The following is a 25,110-nucleotide window of genomic DNA, read 5'->3' on the forward strand; positions in this document are numbered from 1 at the left end:
AAAGATTCAACTCCTATAAGATTTCAGAACAGATCTCAAAACTCACAAGCTTTGCTCAGATCTATCAAATCATTTTTCAAAAATTTTAAGACTAAAATGATTAGAGCCATTTGCTTCTTTCTAAAAAATATAGAATAACTGCCTTCTGGCGATATTTCTGTAAATTTATAATTGGAATAGACGTACCAGCATGTACTATGGATCATATGTGCTTAATGGTCTAGCAGGTGAGGCTGACAGCTGCACGTCAGACCTCAGAAGACGCTAATACATGTCAGCAGGGAGAATCACCAAGAATATGTGCACCTTGCTGAGCATTTGGTTTCAACATCATGTCACGACAACTCTCAGTTAGGTTTGATTCATTGGGAGATCCAATCCAAACTATTTGGTCAGTGCTGAGTAACAATGCAGCTTTGCACACTGCCAGAGGAAGGATCTAACTGTTCTACAGGGATGGGCAAAAAGAATGTGAGAACTGGCTGACGTTCAATCTGCGAGTGTGAATTTAAAAGGAATGCCAAATTTGAATTCATTGAAATTCAAAGATATTAAAAAGTCACCCAACAGAAGAATTTCATTACTCCAAACACAAGTTGAGCAACACATTTTTATAATAGCATTATTAATTCAGACTAATTCTGACTTTTTCTAGTGCCATCAAACCGATTAATCATGATGGTTCAGAAGGTTCAAACTCTCCCTGATGCTTCAGAAGGAAACACGATGCATTAAGAGCCAGGGGGTAAATTTGACTTATTTTGTCTTCTGGGAAACATGTAAGTAGCCCCCAAAAGGGCAGTACTACATACAAAAATATGATATTTAGGCAAAATAAGAAAAATGTACACAACTTCATTTTGTTCAAAAGTTTACACCCCTGGCTCTTAATGCATCGTGTTTCCTTCTGCAGCATCAGTGAGCGTTTGAACCTGTAATAGTTGCACTTGAGTAGCTCAGTTGTTCTCAGTGTAAAAAGATGGATCTCAAAATCATACAGTCATTGTTGGAAAACGTTCAAATACACAAAAATGCTGAAAAACCAAAGAATTTGTGGGACCTGAAGGATTTTTCTGAAGAACAGCGGGCAGTTTAACTGTTTAGGACAAGCAAGGGATTCATGAACAACTATCACTAAACAAAAAAACAACTGTGGATCATTCAGGTAACAATGATCAAGTGAGATCAAGTGTATGTAAACTTTTGAACAGGGTCATTTTTATAAATTCAACTATTATTTTCTTTTGTGGACTATATGTAAGCATCTTTTATGTGAAATAACTTATTCAGGTCAGTACTAAATAAAAAATAACATGCATTTTGTATGATCCCTCTTATTTTCATAAAATAATTAACATTTTGCAGATTCCGCAAGGTGTATGACAACTTTTGACCTCAAAACTGAACAAAAATTGTGTTCAAACTATATTTACTCAGAAATTGCTAGTAAATTAATGCTTAATTTAAATTTCTAATTTTGAAGTAGAAAGACTGAAATAAAACTTTCTTGTAAAACATACATCAAAAATAATTTATTTACCACTTTTTTATAGCATGGTTCATTCAGCGAAAGGTTTTAATTGTAATTAATACATTAAATACAAATTTTACACAAACAGGTGGAATTTCAAACATGAAATATTAAAAATAATATATTACCAATTAGATATTATTATTAATAATATTGGTAACACTTTACAGTAAGGTGTTATTTGTTAACATTAGTTAATGTATTAACTTACATGAACAACTAATTTCTTACACTATTTATTAATCTTTGTTAATGTTGGTTCACAGTGCATTAACTAATGTTGACAAACAAAACTTTTGATTTTAATAATTTGCTAGTAAATTCTAAAATTAACACATCTCACATTAATAAATCCCGTAAAAGTATTGTTCATTCTTAGTTCATGTTGACTAATTTAGTTAACTAATGAATCTTATTGTAAAGTGTTACCATAATATCTAATATCATTCATGTTTCCAAAAACACACCATATATTATGACAGCTCTAGTTGATCCAAGTTGAGTGGACAATTCTGTTTCTTTACTGTAAGCTAAATGTGTGTTTACTAAAACACCCTATTGTTCGCTAATGAGATTCAATTAAACTGTTTTAGTGGTTCTGCCTCAGCTCATAATTACAGTTCACTCTCTGTGATGCACAAAGTGCCACCCCATGCTCTCCAGGGGCCAAAGAAACACAATCTCCCTCTCTTTCCCTCTACAAGTCAGTTGTGTTCTCTTTGGTCTGATCATGGTGAGATGATTACGAATTGGACATTGTTAATTACAGCATATTAAATTGCCCATTTGCATAAAGGGCTTTATATACACATGAATATGTATGCAGTTTATTGCCATTGCAAATTCCTAACAGGGCTGCATTGGTTTCCAAGCTACAGCAAGTCTATGCAAATGTGTTAGTTTATTTGCTTGTAATGCAATAAAAGAGAATGTCGGAGAAAAGGGAGCATTCGCTTTTTAGAAGTACTGACAGCATGAACCCAGACTCCACTACAGCCGTGACTTTGCAGCTAAATCAAATATTAATAGCACAAAAAGGAAATGAGAATGTGAATTCTCCTAGCGTTCAATGTGATAAACTGAAGCTGTTTACCTTTTCACCTGCAATGCTCTGCTCTCTTGTCAGGCCAGGTTTACCCATTTACCAGAAGAAAACTAGAGTCACTTTTGAGGAATGTCATTTTCCAGTGCTTTCAGGGCAGTACAAGAACAGTGTTAAAATTTAAAGTGGAAATCGATGCAAGATGCATTTTTTTAATCCCCAAAAACATGTACCCCCGGTTTCACAGACAAGGCTTAAACCTAGTCCTAGACTAAAATGTAAGTCTGAGCTGTTTCAACTGAAAGAAACTTGCACTGACTGATCTAAAAATATGTCGGTGCCTTTGTTTTGTCTCAAGATGCACAACAGTAATGTTTTTTTTCTAAGCATGTTTATAAAAATTACTTAAATATCCTAATTGAACTATCTGCTAATCCTGGCTTAGTCTAAACCCTGTCTGTGAAACCGGGCCAAAATGTCTCAATTAATCAAGCCGCTTTGATTTTCGGAAGCTCCACCCACAACCGCTAACGGGCTGTCCCATATTTGCATATTTCCGGCCTTAGCCAGTTGTACACTGTCTGCCATTTTCTCCACGCTCAAGCTGCTGTAGCAACGTCTCATAAGCAACACAGATGTTTGTTTTTTTTGGATGTAAAAGTGGACATAAGTCTTCATTTTCTTACAACATCAGAGCCACTGAGGACGCATTGGATTGGTTTTGTTTTTAATGGTAACGTGCCACTGAATACACAAAATTAAAGAGGGGGGTGGAGTAAGCAGAGCTCATCATTTAAAGAGACATGCACCGAAACGTTGCAGACATTTCATGAAGACTCTAAAAATCCATACCAACTTGTGGAAAATAGGCATCTGATGTCACCTTTAAGGAAAGCTTATATTTTAGGATGTGGATCTGTATGAATTAGTAAAACCGAGTAAGTGCGATTGAGAGTGACTGAAGCTTACAATTACAAATTTGTTGTTTTCAAAGAAATTTAAAGTTAATTTAAGGTTTTTAACAGTTTAACTGGTTTTGAGACTTTTAAAATGTAAAAAAGAGGCTATTTTACAAGTGAACTATAACCAGTGATTAAACTACCAAAGTTTTTGAACAGTAATTTTTAATGTTTTTTAAAAAATAATTTATTTTATCCAAAATACAGCAAAAACAGTAAAATTGTGAAATATTTCAAGATTATTCAAATATATTTTCAAATTTAATTTATAAAGCTGATTTTTTTGCATCATTATTCCAGTCACATGATCCTTCAGAAATCATTCTAACATTCTGATTTGCTGCTCAAAAAACATTTATTACTACTATTATTATTAGTTTGAAATCAGGTGAGTAGATTTTTTTCAGGTTTCTTTGATGAATAGAAAGTTCAGAAGAACAACATTTACCTAAAATAGAAATTGTTTTGTAACATTATAAATGTCTTTATCATCACTTTTGATTAATTTACAGCATCCTTGCTAAGTGTGTATATATATATATATATATATATATATATATATATATATATATATATATATATATATATAAAATTTTTTTTTTTTTTTTTTTTTTTTACACTGAAGACTGGAGTATTGATGCTGAAAATGTCAGAAATAAATTACACTTTATATATTAAAATAGAAACCAAGTTATTTAAAAAAGTACAAATATTTCACAATTAGGGCCGGGACTCGATTAAAAAAATTAATCTAATTAATTAGAGGCTTTGTAATTAATTAATCGAAATTAATCGCATTTTAATCGCATATAAATATTTGACCTGAGAACAGTGAGAAGTAAGTTTTTTCATATGGATTTTTAGTATACCATTGAATAATGACTGAACACATAAACTTAAGCAACAAAATACTGTTTATTTTTGTTCAACCAAGTCCAACAGACCAGTGCAATATTGCCATTAAGTGTAGCAATAGGATACAGTGTTTCCCCTAGGTTTCCATACTTTTTTTCTCGGTACTTTACCCTACTTTGTGTAATAACGAAAACATTTATCTCAGTGAAAAAATAAATCCAAAACTCTCTATTTTAACATTTTGAACAATAGGGCTTTACAATCTTTTGCTATTTTTTTTTTCTAAAGAAATTCTTGTGTTTTAATTTTTCTCATAATCAACTGAAAGCATAAACATTTATTTATTTTTAATCAAATGAAAATAAAACTTTTTAATTTTTGGCAAACAAACAGAGGTTTGCTGTTAAAAACAATAAATAATAATAATTTAATATTTAAATAAAAATCGTAGTATTTTTTTCTACAATTAAGTGGTTAATCTTGTTGTTATATTTATTTTTTATCATATATATTGTTTTTTGTCAATTATTTAAATAGGAATATTGTTCTGTTTCATGTTAAACTGTTCTTTTATTTTGACAGGTTGCCGTGAAGTTTCTGTGTGTAAAATATGATATGATGCTAGTTTTCTCAAATGAAACGGTAAAAGTGACACTGACAGTAGCTTTGGAGATTGAGTCTATCTGTTCATTTGAGATGCAAATGCCAAAAATTAACGGGAGCATCACGCGTGCAGTAAAAAAAAAAAGCGTCTTTGCCATTCTAACATAAAGAGGCAAACTTTACATGCAGGAATCATATTAAAACGGTCTTTTTGCATTTCAGTTTTCACAGATACTAGTCCATATCGCGATTTGAATTAAGTGACAGACAAACTTTTGATTTATCTATCCAAAAATCGACGAATTTACGTGGCATTCCGCGCTATGGTAAATTCGGTTTTTATGAATGGAGTCCGCGATCCAGTCCGTGTTTTCTTGGAGGAGACATTGTAAACGCGCCCCCCTAAGATAATGGTAGGGGAAACACTGGGATATTTAGAAATATACTAGCCTACATTTCAGAAATTCAGGTACCCTATAGGTAGGTAGACCTTCTGTAAAAGCATTGAGGTGATACTTGAGGCTCGATGTGCTGCGGTGATATGCGCATTCCTTTGTCTGAACGCTAGTTGGTGCTCCAGTATAATCGGTCCGCTGAAACTCATCCAGTGAGAAACGTTCCGCGGTGCAAAATTAAGTGCGATTAAAATGCGTTAAAATAATTTAACGCGTTATTTTTGTGTAATTAATTAATCTAAATTAACGCGTTAAAGTCCCGGCCCTATTCACAATATATTATTATACATTGTAATATATAACATATCATATTATAAATTACATTAAAAACATAAAAAAAACATTAAAAATCTTACTGTTCAAAAACTTGTAATGCTCAATAATATGGGGAAAAAACACTCAGAAAAGTCTGTAAAAATACAGCACAATGTACTATGTTAATATGAAGGAAATTTTCTGTATTGCTTTTTATCACAGGTGTTTTAGCTGTATTTTGATTTACATTTTTCATTGTGTTTTAGAGTTGAAAGAAATAAAAAGGTACTGGTAATTTTCTGCCAAATTAGATTTGAGGTTTTTGAGGTTGGTAATATAAATAAGTATATCAAAGCATCTAATTGTCTTTAATATAAACTTTCAGTCAATTTACAGCCATAAGATAAAATATATAAAACACAGACAGCTTAAAGTCTGCAATGATCTTAAAAAAAAAAAAAAAAAAAAAAAAAACAGTTCAAGCTAAATAAAGGCTGGTGATGAAAAAAAGGAATTTCAATACACTGTTGCCTTGCAAGCCCAAAAAACAACAACAACAGGCCATATCATCTTAGAACCTTAATGTTTTGACAGCCTAAACTCTCAAATGTCTTCAGTCAGAGTCTGTTAAACTTCCCACAAACTGTATAGCCCATCTCCAGCAGCTAGAGCAGTTCCAGTAAGTAATTCCCTTCAATCAAAGCCTTTTCTTCCACAAAGCAACTCTCCGATTAAGACTCCAGAAGTGAACAGCTCAGTCCGATACAAAGCATGTGAAGCCACGAATCTGCAGACTTTGTCCCCTGTGGTCTGTCAGCATCTAATCCCACCTGACTGATGGAAAAGATCCCATCGCAATAATCTGATTTCAGGCCTCTCAAGACACCTCAGGATAAAATAAACCTTTCTAGCAGACTATATGCATCTGGTGAGGATCCTCTGGCAGACAAAAACACTCTTTCACAAAACAGGATGCAATGATATTGTGAAGTGAGCTATCAGACCTATATGTGAAGAACCATTTGAGAACAGTGACAGAAACTCCATTTGGAAACCACTTACTAGTTGTAAGATGCTATTTGAAGTCTCCTAGACAAGCTATACTCCCTTCACGAATTTATAAAACCGCATTTATCCACACAGACTCGCCTTGCTGTCAGAAAGACCATCCAGATCAGGAGAACCAGGTACACTACGGTCACCCTAAAGAAAGACAACAGACTTCATTTTCACCTGAGATATGACAAATACAGCTCTCACAGCTCATCCGTGATTGATAAAAGTTCTTGATATATAAATTGTTGCTTGAAAAGTACAAGTCTGAAAGCTCATAATCGAGGTTCATGGGCTAATTTTCTCTGGAGTTTTCTTAAAATTTACAACAGCAATAAAATTCTGTAATGTGTGTCCCTTCTGCTGCGAAGCTATTAGAAGCTTTTAAAACCTGCTTAACTTTATATGACTTGTGAATCTCTCAATGGATACATTAGCTTGGTTTCAAAACTTAGTAAACTGCTTCACTGTATCATGTCTATTCTGACAGCTACGTTTTAATTAAAAAATGAAAAATTGAAAATTCTGTCATTAATTACTCACTCTCATGTCATTCCAAACCCATAAGACCTTCATTCATCTTCATAACACAAATTAAGATGTTTCTAATCCTGCATAGACAGCAAAGACTGGATTAAAATTTGTGGGTACATTATCCCTTTAAAACTTACATATTGACAGATTTAATAGACTTGGCAATTATGTAACTCCACAAAAAAAAGGGATTTACACAATTATTTCACAAATAAATTGCAACACATAATAACACATTTAATTGAAACATGAACATTTTAAGTAGAAAGTCTTAACTCTTTTTTACAGTGCATTTAAAAATGAACATGCTTTTAAAAACCTCACAATCTTTTGTGCTTGTTTCTTTACATAGTAAAATGATTTTTCTAAGTTGTGAATGAAACCAAGATAATTTGAGTACATTTTACAGGAAAACATTTTTTACTTTGACTCAATTTAACTTGCCATTTCTTAGCAATTATTTGTGAGACTTTCTAGCAATTTCTAAGTGACAACTGTTGCTATACAATGTTTTTTTTTTTCAGTGCAGTCTAAAATGCACTCAACAACAACTAAAACACTGGCTAAAACTAGTATTTTATATCAGTATTATATATATATATATATATATATAGTATTTTATATATTTTTATATATCAGTATAATTCAAAAGTTTAGGGTCAGGAAAACGTTATTTTAGTTTTTATCTGAACATCAGCACCAAATTAGCATATTATATTTAATTAATATTTGCCATCATAGGAATAAATTACACTCTTTTTCACAACATTTTCAAATAGAAAACAACAAGGTTTATTTTAAATTGTAATAATATTTTGCAGTTATTGCTGTATTTTACTACACCTTTAAAAAAATAAATGTTTTATATTGGCATCGATGTATTCATGAAGAACCTTGAACATCCATGGAACTGTTCAAATGCAGAAAAGGTTCTTTATAATCAAAAAAGGTTCTTTAGATTTGTAAAAAGTTCTTCAAAATGGTTCTTTTTAAGAACTGTTCACTGAAAGGTTCTTTGGAGAACCAAAAATGATTCTTCTGTGGCATCACAGAAGAAAACACCCCTTTGGAACAAAACTGCAGCTTTAGTGAATAAAATAAAATAATTTTTATTTTTATTTTGTATCTATATAAATCAACATAATTTAAAAAAAGTGTATTACTTAATTATTATTTATTCAGCTTATTACTAAATGTTCATTTATTGAACATATTAATAAACGTTAATTTCCAACAGGGATGGAAATTAGCACCCGCCACCAGCCAAATGCGGGTGATTTTGTGTTGTGGCAGGTAAACTCGCTTCACCCACCGGCCACCGTGGCGGGTAAATAAAAATAACATACTTCAATCGGACGGCGTGAGGTGGTAATGCACCTTAACGTTGGTTGCGAACTGCCGTTAAAATACACGAAGAAGAAGAAGACGGCAGACACTTTTAGCGGAGGCACACCTTCAAAAAAATGTGGTGATACATCACAGGCGTTAAGAGGTCTGTTAAAATATCTTTACAATCTGCTTTTGAAGAAATATATTGTATTTCGTGCTACAGCGCACATTCTGTCAGATGCAATTCATGGCGCGTCTTTCTTAATATACTGTACAATGCGGCATTCATTCACATCAGATGATAACTCGGCGGCAGAGTTCCACTCACACAGGGGCGTAATTTCCACTGGGGACACGCTTTTCAAAATCCCGTTGGTGTCCACCCAAATGGTTTTGTTAAGTAATCTCTTGTATTTTAGAATGCACGCTCTACGCTGCCGAGAGTTTTGCGCTATAGTGAAAACGAAACCAAAAGTAAAACGTGCACGCGCATTCAAAAGCAACTTTAATACCCTGCGTTTAGAGAGCGACTCCCCAATGCAAATTAGGCTACATAAAATATCTAGGCTGTTATAGTATGTGGGCTATAAGTTGTGTAGTTGTGAAGATAGCTCTGTATCATGATAGAAAAATTCGGTGAAAATGTCAGTATTTTATTGAGACTTGAGATTAAATAAACTGCTCAAGTATAGTAGATCTTGTAGTATTCATTTTCACATGCAGCTACACATTGTCGGTTAAAAACATAAAGTGGCTGGTAAAAACATTTAGTGGCTGGTAGATTTTGAAATCCACCAGCCACACTGGCCGGTGGACAAAAAAAGTTAATTTCCATCCCTGATTTCCAACCTATTTTGGGATCATTTTAAGCAAGAAATACAGTCGAAACAACCCAATCGTGGGTTTGTCCATATTTCACCCAGCGCTGGGTAGTTTTGTACCCAGCATTTTTAAGAGTGAAGGTAGGTTCACTAAGTTTTGAAAGAGTTTTGTAGTGATTACTTTTGATTACTTCCACTTTTAGAGATGCTATCACAAGTTTTTTTTTCTTATCCTATGGGGCAATACAGCTCGCTTGTTTCACACTACCAAAGTTATTTCATGAGAGATCTTCATAACATCTGCAGAGAAACATCAGGCTTTATTTCCCACCTGTCACACAGTACAGTGAAATTCACAGTAATGCTTTTGCAATTTCTGCAGCTATCCTTGTAAAATGCATTTATGACACCTCCCATGTAATGCTAAAACATTAACAGTGCTATTTGCAGATACCCGTGAAGACACTGGAAAGAAACTAATGATAGACTAATGATTTCTCAAGCACATAACAGACTACAAATCTGTTAGTGTGGCATCCATCTTACAGCAAGATACGGCTGAAAGCCTCCGTTAACATACTCACACCACAGCGATGCCATTCAAAATGCCATACCTTCTCTCCTGGTGTAATGGCCAGTCTGTCTTTTCCTGAATCCCCCTGGAGAAGACATGGCAGATGGGCATGTTGGGGGACAATTCCATATTGACACATTAAGTAGTGGATTTTGAGGTCTAGTGCTCTGAACTCCCGCAGCACCATTACAGCTGTCCGGGGCTCTTTGTAACACACTGGCCAGCAGCTGCAGAGCTGGATAATATTACTCGATAATTGGGAGGCTACAAGCTCAAGACCCGCGGTAACCTTGTTTGACGTGCCTGAGAACATTAGAGTCAAGGTTAATAGAGTAAAACTACTGCAAGTCTGTGGTGCATGTTTAGCACTAGCAGGGATATCCTGAGGATGTAATTGTTTTGGGATATTGTCTCGAGCAGAAAACAATTACAATAAAAATACAAATAAACACACAAAAAAAAATAAAAAAAATAAATAACATTCAAACTATACAAACTAAAAACTAATAAAAATCGAACTAGTTTACAAAATTAAAACCAAAAAAAAAGTAATAAACAAATACAAAATATTATAAAATAACATGGCTTTATTTATTAGTTTATGATATTACTTATTAATCTACAAACCAAAATAAATAAATAAAATGTATTGCAAACTAAAATAAACTTTGATAATTATCAGTTAATGTTTTATGTTTTAAATACAGGCTTCATATAACACTAAAATAAATAAAAATTCATAAACTTTAAAATAATATACAAACTAAAATAAATAAATAAATAAATATATTTATTTATATATTATGCAAACTAAAATACATTTAGATAATTATTAGTTTGTGTTTCTATTTATTTAATATACATATACCACCATAAATAAATAAAAATACATAAACCTAAAATCCAACTTGTATACAAACTAAAATAAACTATTATGCAAACTAAAATAAACTTTGATAACTATTAGTTTAGGGTTTATTTATTAAACATACATATGACACACTAAAATAAATAAAAATACATAAACTTAAAAATGAAACTAACATACAATCTAAAAATAAAATTAAATATATTACTTAAACTAAAACAAACTAATAATTATTAGTTTTCGGTTTAATTTATTAAACATACATTTAACACTAAAATAAATAAAAAATATAAACTTAAAATATATAAAAAAAATATTATCCAAACTAAAACTTTGATATTTATTATTTTACAGTATTTTTTTTTTATTAAACATACATAACACTAAAATAAATAAAAATACATTAACTTAAATTAAACTAAGATACAAGTTTTAAAAAAAAGTAAGCAAACTAAAATAAACTTAGTATTAATTTATTAAATAAAATTATTAGTTTACGGTTTTATTTAATAAACATACATTAGTTAACACTAAAATAAATAAAAATACAAACTTAAAACATAAATATACAAACTAAAATAAAAACTGATAAATAAACTAATATGCAAACTAAAATAAATTATAAACAATTTTATTTTATTAGTTTATGGTTTTTATTTAACGTAACATACACAAACTAAAATAAATAAATAATATACAGAAAGAAAGAAAAAGACAAACTGGAAGGAGAGGGCAGAAATAATAGAAATATATATATATAATTTTTGATAATATGTGACACTGGACCACAAAACCAGTCATAAGGTAAAATTTTACAAAACTGAGATTTATACATCATATGAAAGCTCAATAAATAAGCTTTCTATTGATGCATAGTTTGTTAGGATAGAACAATATTTGACCGAGATACATCTATTTGAAAATCAGGAATCTGAGGGTGCAAAAAATCAAAATACTGAGAAAATCACCTTTAAAGTTGTCCAAATTAGGTTCTTAATGCATTTTACAAATCAAAAATTACATTTTGATATATTTACAGTAGGAATTTTACAAAAAATCTTCATGGAACATGATCTTTACTTAATTTCCTAATGATTTTTGGCATAAAAGAAAAATCAAAAATTGACCCATGCAATGTATTTTTGGCTATTGCTACAAATATACCCCAGCGACTTAAGACTGGTTTTGTGGTCCAGGGTCACATATAGAAAAACTTCCCATTTTATTATTAAGCTACAAGGTCTATCAATCAAACCAGACTTGCGCTGTCACTTTCACCTAAAAACAACCTTGAAACTCCCTCAATTTTAATCAGTTTAGAGTTCGATTTAATGAATTGCAAGGCCATTAAAACAACTACTCCAGTTCATAAATAATTCAGGTATGCCGGTGGTCTCTGAATTCAGGTTTGCTGGCCAAAAATCACTCATGTCATTTTGGTTTCTAGTTGAATATTGGATTACAGAGAGAGAAAGCAAGCTCTTAGGGAGACAGTGTGGTTAGAAAGTGCATCTCCATAACAACAAAACCAGCCCAGGTAATTGCATTTTGAACGTGTTGTGCATCGGCTAGTATCAAGGATCTAGAAATGCTGGTTCACTCTGAACAGAAACACCTCATGCGATTAATCTCACTTCACTCAATCTGTGAAACGCGACTGTGACTGGCAATTTTCATCGCCGGGTACAAACTCTTTCAAGAGACACATTCGAAGTGATCCACAAAAAGAGTTCTTGTGTAGGTCACTGCAATTAACCTTTGAGTGACATTCTGTGAGCTTAATAGCTCAGAACGCTGTAATGGTTGTACCCTACCTTGCAAATTGGTAGCGTTTTATACTCTGTACTTTCTCTTTTGGGGTTAAAAGGTGACCGTGTTCACGGTCAGAGACTACGACTCTCTTTCGGTTTCAAAGAGATATAATTTAATTTCATCTAATAAAACACCTGGCTGGCATGACCACGTTTGTAATTGCACTTGAATGGCTGTTGGTTAGTAGTATTACAACATTATTAAGCTATTGGGCTGGTTTACACAGCTCACGTTTAATATAATAATATATAAAATATATAAGTTTCATATATTGTGTGTGTCTGTAGGGATATAATTTTACCTATTAAACTAACAAACAACAAACTAAAAAAATCTAACTAGTTAAGCAACTTAGATAAATATAATATAAAGTAATAAACAAATACAAAATATACACACTAAAATTAAATATGGCTAAATATGCAAACTAAAATGTGACCCTGGACCACAAAACCAGTCTTAAGTCGCTGGGGTATATTTGTAGCAATAGCCAAAAATACATTGTATGGGTCAAAATTATTGATTTTTCTTTTATGTCAAAAATCATTAGCAAATTAAGTAAAGATCATGTTCCATGAAGATTTTTTGTAAAATTCCTACTGTAAACCTATTAAAATGTAATTTTTTATTAGTAATATGCATTGCTAAGAACTTAATTTGGACAACTTTAAAGGTGATTTTCTCAGTATTTTGATTTTTTGCACCCTTAGATTTCAGATTTTCAAATAGATGTATCTCGGCCAAATATTGTCCTATCCTAACAAACCATACATCAATAGAAAGCTTATTTATTGAGCTTTCATATGATGTATATATCTCAGTTTTGTCAAATTTAACCTTATGACTGGTTTTGTGGTCCAGGGTCACAAATAAACTTTAATATTTAATTTACCATTTTATTTATTAAACATACATAACATACTAAAATAAATAAATTACAAAAATAAATAAAATCAAACTAATATACAAAACGAAAACAAATAAATATGCAAACTAAAACTTTGATATTTATTAGTTTAGTTGTTTATTAAACTAAGATACAAACTAAAATAAATAAACTAAACTAAAATAAACTTTGATATTTATTACTTTACAGTTTTATCTATTAAACATACACATAACACTAAAATAAAAACAAAAACTTAAAAACAAAACTAAAATTAATAAAAATATGCGAACAAAAACTTTGATATTTATCAGTTTACAGTTTTATTTATTAAACATACACAACACTATAAATAAAAATATTATGCAAACTAAAATAAACTGATATTTATTAGTTTACAGTTTTATTAAATATACATGTAGCACACTTAAATAACACAAAAAATAATAAAATAATAAAATATCATGCAAACAAAAACTTTGATATTTATTAGTTTACAGTTTTATTCATTAAACTAGGATAAAAAAGAAATAAAAAAACAAAAAATATTATGCAAACTAAAATAAAATGATATTTATGATTTCAGTTTTATTTAATAAACATACATGTAATACACTAAAATTAATTTAAAAAAATAAATTAAATATTATGCAAACTAAAACTTTCATATTTAGTTTACAGTTTCATTGATTAAACATACTCAACACACTAAAATAAATAAAAACTTAAAACTTAAAATCAAACTAACATACAAACTAACAAATAAAAATATTATGCAAACTTAAAATCTAATATTTATTAATTACAGTTTTATTTATTAAACATTAAAACAGTTAATAAAAATATTATGCAAACTATAATAAACTTTGATATTAGTTTACAGTTATTTATTAAACTAAGATACAAACTAAAATAAAAATAATAATATATTATGCAAACTAAAATAAACTTTGATATTTATTAGTTTACAGTTTTATTTATTAAACATACATGTAGCATACTTAAATAACACAAAAAATAATAAAATAAAAAAATATCATGCAAACTAAAACTTTGATATTTATTAGTTTACAGCTATTCATTTAACTAGGATAAAAAAGAAAAAAAATATTATGCAAACTAATAAAATGATATTTATATATATATTTATGATTTCAGTTTTAATAAACACATGTAATACACTAAAATTAATTAAAAAAATAAATAAAATATTATGCAAACTAAAACTTTCATATTTAGTTTACAGTTTTATTGATTAAACATACTCAACACTAAAATAAATAAAAACAAAAACTTAAAATCAAACTAACATACAAACTAACAAATAAAAATATTATGCAAACTTAAAATCTAATATTTATTACAGTTATTTATTAAACATTAAAACAGTTAATAAAAATATTATGCAAACTATAATAAACTTTGATATTAGTTTACAGTTTTATTTATTAAACTAAGATACAAACTAAAATAAAAATAATAATATATTATGCAAACTAAAATAAACTTTGATATTTATTAGTTTACAGTTTTATTTATTAAACTAAGATACAAACTAAAATAATAATAATAATAATAATAATATATTATGCAAACTAAAATAAACATTTATATTAGTTTACAGTTTTATTTATTAAACACACAACATAAAATAAAATAAATAAACTTAAAATCAAACTAACATAAATAAAAATATTATGCAAACTTAATCTGATCATTATTAGTTACAGCTTTATTTATTAAACATTGTAACACTTAATAAAAATATTATGCAAATTAAAATAAACTTTCATATTTATTAGTTTACAGTTTTATTTTGTTTATTAAAAACAAAAACTTCAAATCAAACTAACACACAAACTAAAATATATAAATAAATATTATGCAAACTTAAATAATCTTTGATAATTGTTAGTTGAAATGATAAAAAAAGTACATACAATAAAGCAGCTAAATACAGATTCTTTAGCACACTGGAACAGTAGAAGCATTACTAGCCAAGCAATTCAATATAGTAAGAAATACTATCAGCCAATTGGAAGATAGACACTTTAGTAAATAAATAAGCTTTGCATGCAGCCTATAAATATAAGATTTTATTTTCCTCCATTTCCATTCACTGTGCTGCACTAAATCAAGCCTGTGCTTTAATTCATATGCATCCTCCAGAACTTTGCATTTCTTTTCATCAAAAAAAAAAAAGAAAAAAAAAAGAAAGAAACAAAACGCATCACTAAGTATGGTGTGTCGTTGACAAATTACATTGCCAACATAAAGCTTGAAATGTCCAATTGATACTCGGCTTGCTTGTCTATGATATTTAAATGCTTCTCTTTGAGGAAGCAGTTACAGAACAAAACCAGTGGGAGACTCCACACATATCATCAGCTGTAAAATGCATGTGCTTCGTTTATCGGTAAATGCGTTTACAGCTTCCAACATTCATGAATTCCCACATAGCAGAAATGTGGGTCAGATTCTTCTCTCAATGCTGGAGATGAGCCGTTTGGCTTAAACGTAATGACACAAACATGGGGCTTAGATTCTCCTGAGCCTTTGTATTTCGAGCCTAATGTAAAGCTGGCAATTGCACACAATAGGCTTATGTAACCACAACTTTCATTTACATAAAGTTTTGTCGCTTTTAGTCTGTTTATTGGCTCTGAAGCCAATGATATTCCAGCACTACTGAATTATGACAAAAACGTGGATAAATAAAACTGAAAAAACCTAAAAATAAAATTAAATGGACTTTATAGGAGCCTGCTTTCTAGAATGAGACTATCGCTGCCCATTACATCTGAAACAGCACACAAATAGCAAATGGTTCACTACTAAACAAAAGCAACAGACTATATCAACAGCAAACATGTGACAGGAAAGAAGAATGCATGTGTCAAACTATTTTACAGGGTTTTAAAGTGAAAAATTAAGACGACTTGGGAGAGAAATCCATTATAATCTGTTTACAAAAATTAACACCCACTTAATCTTGTGTTAATTGAATTTAAGGCCTATGAGGACACGACTAGTAACTAACAGACTAATTATATCAACAAACTTTCATGGAATCATCATTTTCACTGCTGTTTAATCAAAGTAAACATTCAGGAAAGTCTTACAACCACATTGACAACAAATTAAATAGTCCAGACTGTTTTGACAGTGAACATTGATTAATGAGCAGCAAGAAAACAGAAAGGTGGCATAAATGCAAGAATAATTGATTCTAGATGACAAACACTAACAAATTGAAACTCTAAAAGACCCAGCGTAATTAAAAAGCAAAGCTTTATGTCTTTTAGTCCATATCTGTGAGCTCTGAGACCAATTAAGTTTGTTTAGACTAAGCATCTCACTTAGTCCAAAGACAAACGTGAGCATTGACTACTAAACCAGTCATAAGAGTAAATTTTTTGAAATGTATACATCTGAAAGCTAAAAAAAAGATTTCCATTGATGTATGGTTTGTTAGGATAGGATATTATTTGGTAGAGAACTAATTGAAAATCTGCAAAAAATAAAAATCGAATTACTGAGAAAATCGCCTTTAAAGTTGTCCAAATGCATATTGAGCAATGCATATTACTAATCAAAAAGTAGGTTTTGATATATTTACAGTTTGAAATTTGCTAAATAATTTAATGGAACATGATCTTTACTTAATATCCTAATGATTTTTAGCATAAAAGAAAAATCGATCATTTTGACCCATACAAAGTATTTTTGGCTACTAATATACCCGTGCTTAGACTCGTTTTGTGGTCCAGGGTCACAAATATGCAGGGATATCTGACTTTAGATGAGAAACATCAAAATAAGTGTCCAAAAGTCTCCTAAAAGTTGACAAAGTAAGCTTTTATACGTCTTTACAGTTTCTTTGTCCAATAAAATGCTTTCTAAAATGAGAATGTCCCTTTGCCTAATACTATGACTAACATGGGCAACAAATTAACTGTGTCCAGACAGTTCTGACACTAAGCACTGATTAACGACCACCCTACCGTGACAAGACAAAAGTCAGAAGACAGATATGTAAGAATGTTTCATTCTAAAATAGTACAATGGAAGACAAAATTCCCTATGATGACCTATTGGCTTTAAACTACTGCAAATGGAGATCTGACTCTCCGAGAAGTGTTAAACACGATCCTAGAATATCCCATGGGATTGTCCACTTATTCCACAGGAGCTGTGTAGCATTCCAGTCATGACAACTTGAGAACCTGAGTATGAACATCTATGGTGAGGCACAAAGAAAGAAAACAATAGCCCTGAGTGTCATGTAATGCTGAATTAGCCAATTATCTGCCTGTCTACTGTAACAATACTTGAGATTCCAGTAGCCCAAACTATGATTTTAACAACCCAGGGGCGCCTACAAAACAATAAAATTCACTTTCACCTTCAGCAGACCTCTATTAAAATGTTACATTTGTAGCACTAATACAATGTCTCGGAAATAACAAAATGTCATGTTCTTGTTCCAAAAGTAATTACTTGTTCCGTATACTATTAGATAGAGATATTTGAGGTCTACAAATGTATGTAAGACACATTCGGTTTGACATTGAACAGTCATTTTCAGCAGAAACTGAGTGACATCCAAAACATCAGGCAGCACAAAATGCAACAAACTCTAGCTTTGTTGCCTAAAGGATTAGCTCACTTCCAGAATAAAAATTGCCTGATAATTTGCTCACCCCATGCAATCCAAGATGTTGATTTTTTTCTTTTTCAGTCAAAAAGAAATTAGGTTTGAGGAAAAGATAATGGACTTCAAAGAGGATCAATGGGGCATTTTTTAAATGCAGCATCAAAAAGCTGTACACGAACCCTCCTGAGGAATAAGGGTCTTATCTAGCGAAATGATTAGTCATTTTCAAAAAAAATAAACAGTTTATATACTTTAACCACAAATGCCTGTCTTGCAAGACATGCGTTTGTGCTTAAAAAGTGTATATATTTTTAATTTTTTTTAGAAAATGACTGATTGTTTGGCTAGATAAGACCCAAAATCCTCGGGTGGGATCATGTAGAGCCATTTAAAGCTGCATTGAAACTACAATTTGGTCATTCAACCCATAGATCCCCATTGAAGTCCACTATATGGAGAAAAATCCTGGAACGTTTTCCTCAAAAACCTTAATTTCTTTTCAACTAAAAAAAGAAAGACATAAACATTTTGAAAGACATTTGAGTGAGTAAATTATCAGGAAATGTTTATTCTGGAAGTGAACTAATCCTTAAACAGAGCAACTAATCAAAAAACAGACATTTGTCTGATCTATTTCTTATGCATAGTGCAACGTCTTCAATTCCAGTTGCAACACAGGCTACAGAAATGCAACTGTTCTGTGTGGTAATTTGAAAAAGATCAATAGAACAACCATAGTCTCATTTCCTACTGGATTAGAGGAAATAAAAAAAAAAACTATTTTGGCAGTGGACACATTAATTATGTAGAAAGTAGAGCAAAATTCCTCAGAAGTTGGTCCTATAGGAGTACGATTTATTGGCTGCTTGTTCACAAAAGGTATTCTAAGTTTCCTCTCCAAACTAAGCAAGTGGTTCTTGTCAAGAAATGTCTCTATTCCAAAACACAACAAACTAATTAGGCTAATGACCTTAAAGACCATTTGTCCTCAACAAACATATCATCAGCTGTTCATTTGTATGGATTCCAACCATTCTTGCAATGGCTCGGATTTTTATGTGACACAAAGAAGGGAATTTGCGTCACACTTCACAGAGAAGCCAAAAATCGCAATAATAATATTAATATTATTCTAATTTCCCACCAAAAAAAAAAGTAAGAAAATTAATTAAAAAAAAAAAATATATATATATATATATATATATATGAACCTTACTACAAAATATATATAGTTGAATATTTAATATTGTTAAAGAATTATTCACTCCAGAATTAAAATTTCCTGATAATTTATTCACTTCACACATTACACCTACATCACGCATAATGTGAGGTCGAGCTAGTGCAAGACGTGCATTTGTGGTTAAAAAGTATATACATTTTTATGATTTTTAAAAACTGACTGATCGTTTCACTAGATAAGACCCTTATTCCTCAGCTGGGATCGTGTAGAGCACTTTGAAGCTGCATTGAAACTGCAATTTGGACCTTCAACCATTGATCCCCACTGAAGTCCATTTATGGAGAAAAATCCTCAAAGTTTTCCTTAAAAAACCTTACTTTTCGACTGAAGAAAGATAGATGTGAACATCTTAGATAACTTGGGAGTGAATAAATTATAAAGAATTTTTAAATCAGAAATGAACTAATCCTTTAAAGGAATCCTAAAAAGAAAACTGCCAAAACAATTTTAGAAACCTGTACTGAAAACCAGAGATTGTAAGTTGTAAAGCATTTGCACTCTGTCATGTCTTTTAAAATCTATTAAATGTCACTAAACAAAGAGCTAAGCAATTTTGTGTTATTAAAGAAAAAAAATAAAACCCATTCCTTACCATGTCTCCTTTATCTCCCTTTTGTCCAGAATGTCCTGCCAAACCCGGAAGCCCTTGATTCCCCTTTTAAATACACATAAGTCACATTATGCAATGTTAATATGCTAAATCGGCTGGCTGTATCAGGTCTAAAACGCTGTGATCAAAATTCAAAGAGGAGTCCTAGCCTGAACTCTGCCTCTTTGTACTTCACAAGAGATTAGCTGAACATCACCCGCTGATAAAGTGCATGTCTGTGCCCAAACACCCCCTTATTTGTGCTAAATTGCTTCTAATAAGCTTTTATTTCTGCCTCTGGCTGTCATCCAGGTATACGGACTGGCATAAGCATGCTTTAATTGGCCATTCATTTCGCAAGCGGCATTACCTCAGGACCCATTGTGGACCGCTAACTCGCTCGTTTAAAGAATGCTTTCATCGTTTAACTTTACCTTCAGAGTGGGACAGTGGCATCGGTCGGTGGGCAGCTGGGCTGGCATAGACAGCATTCTGTGGAGATATCCTGTGACCAGTGGGGCCGCTGTGGGGTTGTGGGTCACGACAGGTTCACACTGGTCAGATTGAAAATAAAATGCATGAAACAGTGATAAATTATACATATACTTATAGTAGACCAAGATAATCAATTATCCACTTTGAATTCCATGAAGATGGGATTTGTGGGGATTTTCTGCATTATGCATGCATAGTATACACATATGCATCTTCTTGTGAAATGCATAACTCTGACAAACTGAGCTACATAAAATATATCATTTGTGACCCTGGACCACAAAACCAGTCTGCATTGTATGTGTCAAAAGTATTGTTTTGTCTCTTTATGCCAAGTAAAGATCAAGTTCCATGAAGATAATTTGTAAATTTCCTATAGCAAATACATCAAAAATTAATTTTTGATTAGTAATAAGTATAGCTAAGAACTTCATTTGGACAACTTTAAAGGCGATTTTCTCAATATTTTGATTTTTTTCCACCCTCAGATTCCAGATTTACAAATAGTTGTATCTCGACCAAACATTGTCCTAACATACCATACATCAATGGAAAGCTTATTTATTAAGCTTTCAGATGATGTATAAGTCTCCATTTAAAAAAAAAAAAAAAAGACCCTTATGACTGGTTTTGTGGTCCAGGTTCACATTTGGTTCTGGTAAAGTCATATTAATATGATTCAAGATGTTTGCAAAAACAAACAGCATTAGAGCTCAATTTTAATGACTTTGGGAGAAGAATTTGTACACCTTCTTCTGTTTTATTCAATATTTTTAATGAATCAAAAATGAAAGAAAATCAATTAAAAAGTCTGTCAAGAATTGCACAAATACACTACTGTTCAAAAGTTTGGGTTCACCAAAGCTGCAATTATTTGATCAGAAACAGATTAAAAAAAACAAACAGTAATATTTTGAAATATTATTACAATTTAAAATAAGTTTTTGTTTTGATACATTTTGAAAAGTAGTTAATTCCTCTGATAGCAATTTTCAGCAGCCATTACTCCAGATTTCAGTGTCTTATTATTTGGCAATTGATTTTTCCCCCCAAAACATTACTCTCTCTTAAAGTCTTACAAGATTTGTTTTAATGAAGCCATGAAGGACCTAGAATTGTTAAAAGGAATCAAAACTGTAATCTTAATTTTTTCATCCCTACTCATACCCCAATAAAATTGGCTTACTAAACTGCAATCCCTCATCAGACAGTGCCTTAGGCAATCATCTGTGTTTTCTAATTACATGACCGGCCCCACTGGCCACTTGGACTATTCCACTTCCATGTGGAAAACACTAAGGAAACATTATCCCAAATGCTGAGAGGGGGGATTAGCACACAACTGTAAAGACCATGTACCAATTACAGCATTGAGCAGGGATGTGGATTTTCTCTAATGCAATCGTTTAAGACAGAATGTTGCCTTTAATTAATCACAAATTATTGACCGGAGCAACTCGAGCTAAAGAGTTGCCCTCAAGGGCTTTGTCCATGGTGAAAACGATCAGTCCAAGAACAATACGTGGAAATCGCTATGGCCTTGTTCCAAAACCTGCATCTTTGCCAATGTGGACAGCATTTTAAGACTGTTTCAAAATGCTTCTTTTCTCATTTTCTTCTTCAGTCCAAATTCTAAGGCTGAATTGCATGTATCCTTCACAGAGAAGGAAATCCCAAAATGCACGGCAATGAGATCATTAAAAAAATAAATAGTAGGTTAAACAAGAGAAAGATGATGATAAATAATTCACCTAATTCTGCAAGATTTTCAGCCAGTGTCTTTGATTCAAAAGATTAGTTCACTTCCAGGATAAAAATGTCCTGATAATTTACTCTCCCTCATGTTAATCAAGATGTTCAAATCTTTCTTTTCTTTATTCCGAAAAAAATCAAGTTTTTTGAGGAAAACATTTCAGGATTTCTCTCCATATAGTGAACTTCAATGGTGGCCAACAGTTTGGAGGTCCAAACAAGGCTTTCACTGCAGCTTCAAAGAGCTCTACACAATCCCAGCCCAGGAATAAGAATCTTATCTAGCAAAATGATCAGTCATTTAAAAAAAAAAAAAAAATACAAATTTATATAATTTTTAACCATGGTGTAGAGCTCTTTGAATCTTCAATTTGGACCTTCAACTCATTGGCCACCATTGAAGTCCACTATATGGAGAACAATCCTTCAATGTTTTCCTCAAAAAAACTGCTTTTCAACTGAAAAAAGAAAGACATGAAGGTGAGTAAATTATCAGGAAACTAATTCAAGTCTTTTTCTCAAACAATGGAATATAAGGCAAATAGACTACTTTTATAGTCTGTTCTTTGGGAACTTGACTAATTAAAAATTGACTATTTCACCCAATTTCTGTGCACAATGAGTTTGTAATTGTTCAGTTGTGTCAGGAGTACTATTTGTATGACATACACACAGTTGCTGCCTATATAGAGTGTTCCAGATTGGTCACTCATGAGCCCTTATGAGGCAGCTGTCTATGTACTGTATGCAATAGACAGCAAACAGCTCACTTGATTTTGGAACAGACTCTTTAAAAACCAACTAGACCACACTACCACAGCAAATAACAAAATGCAAAGAGACACTTCCATTTTTAAATATTACCTGAATGATTAATGTTATTCAGTAAGCAGTGTTGAAATGTGACTGGCCTGTTGAGATTTTATTGGATGAATATGTTAAGTCGCAAAGAACATAGTGTTTTTGAGGAAAAAAATTCCAGGATTTTTCTCCATATAGTGGACTTCAATAGTGGCCAACAGGTTGAAGGTCCAAATTGCAGTTACAATGCAGCTTCAAAGCCCTTTGAAGCTGCATTGAAACTAGGGTTGGGCGATGTCGACCAATTTGGCATCGTACAATGTCTAATGTGAAACATCGTGATGGACGATGGCATCGTCGTCGGGGGGCGGGGGTGAGGGATGGTTGTTGTTAAATAATTAATTCATAACGAATTAATTAATTGTAGCCTACCGTTTCCACCAGTGCTTAATTTGAGCCGGTTCCTGCTGGATCCTGTTCCGGAAAATGTCAGATTTTGGATTTTTGCGTTGTATTTGTTTTTAAAGATCCGGCATTAACAAGTGCATTAGATCGTGACAGTGCATGCGTGTATTCGAGACAGAGCAAGCGCGGGTTTATGTAGATGTATTTGGAGGATGTGTGTTGGTCCTTAACATATTTTCGACCAATCAGCTTTTTTAAGTTCGAAATCGCTCTCATTGATTGCTTACTGCTTAACCCACTCTCTCCAAACGCATTTAATGAGCAGCGGATTGTTTAGAGAGAAAGTGTAATATCAGAAATAATACCAAATCAAGCGAAATATCATTATGCATTAACATTATAAACACTATAAACATAGCTATAAGTTAGTTACCCTGACTCCAAAAAATGAATAATTTAAATGTAACGGTAATCAGAACAGAACAGGAATGAAACAAAATATATAAAGTTAAGAAACCAAAACAAAGCGAAACTAAAAATACCAGGCCTTGGGCTCACGTACCTCTGTAATTCGGCACAAATCCAAATGTATTTGAATGATAAACTGTTATTTATAATGTATACTAGGCTTTGTACTGTACGTTCGTATTTCGATGGAAAAAAATATATTCTCTTGTTTTTTGTTCCAAGCTCTGTTCGTTATGGTAAAACCGTGAAAAAGGCATATTTGGTGTAGTTTATTTAATCTAATTTAATTTAAATTATTTTGATTTTTTTCTGCTGTTTTTGTATGCCTCATTTATTAATGTAAACAAACTAGTTCATGTAATTCCTTTAGAGTTCACTGTAATTTGTATTGTGATCGCTAACAACTTCCTTGTTATTATTTCCTCATAATAATAATAATAATAAAATAAGTAAAGATGCGGAAATTGAAAGCATGCATTTCATTTGGCTATATAGTGTGATTAAGTGTGTGTTTTTCGCGGCGGGGGCAGGGCGGAGGATCGCGATGCCGGCTCAGCATCGTGATGTCTAACGGCCATCGGCGATGGACAATGGCATCGTCTATCGACCCAACCCTAATTGAAACTGCAATTCCTGGAAAAAAAATCCTGGATCCTGGGGAAAACACTGAATTCCAGTATTTGGAGAAAAATCCTGGATTGAAATCTAAATTTCTTTCTGATTGAAGTCTGTTTTTCAAACAAAACTACCATACTTAGATTGGAATATAGTGCAAATAGACTATTTTTAGTGTTTTTCTATGTTCTTTGGGAACTTGACTAATTAAAAAATTTTCACCAACTATTTCACCTAATTTCTGTGCACAATAAGTTTGTAATTGTTCAAGTTATGTCAGGAGTACTATTTGTGTGACACACACATGGTTGCTGCCTATATAGAGCATTTAGGATTGGTCACTCATGAGCCCTTATGAGGCAGTAGTCCATGTAGGCAGTAGACAGCAAGGCATCTCACTTGATTTTGGAGTCTCTGAAAACTAACTAGCTCACACTACCACAACAGATAACAAAACTCAAAGAGACACTTCCATTTTCAAGCATTATCTGAATGATTAATGTTATGC

At 31.8% G+C, this 25,110-nt stretch overlaps 1 protein-coding gene across 1 annotated transcript in view; it reads right to left on the bottom strand.

The window, feature by feature from the left end:
- col19a1 (collagen, type XIX, alpha 1) overlaps positions 1–25,110 on the bottom strand; it is a 106,401-nt gene that overhangs the window by 59,141 nt on the left and 22,150 nt on the right. The window contains exons 8-9 of the mRNA XM_073834590.1: positions 20,501–20,620; positions 20,070–20,132 (exon numbers count right to left, since the gene is read on the bottom strand). Coding sequence (XP_073690691.1) covers positions 20,070–20,132; positions 20,501–20,620 — 183 coding nt within the window. The remainder of the gene's footprint in view (positions 1–20,069; positions 20,133–20,500; positions 20,621–25,110) is intronic.

The sequence above is a fragment of the Garra rufa genome, chromosome 2 (assembly GCF_049309525.1).
Source record: "Garra rufa chromosome 2, GarRuf1.0, whole genome shotgun sequence".
NCBI lineage: Eukaryota > Metazoa > Chordata > Actinopteri > Cypriniformes > Cyprinidae > Garra > Garra rufa.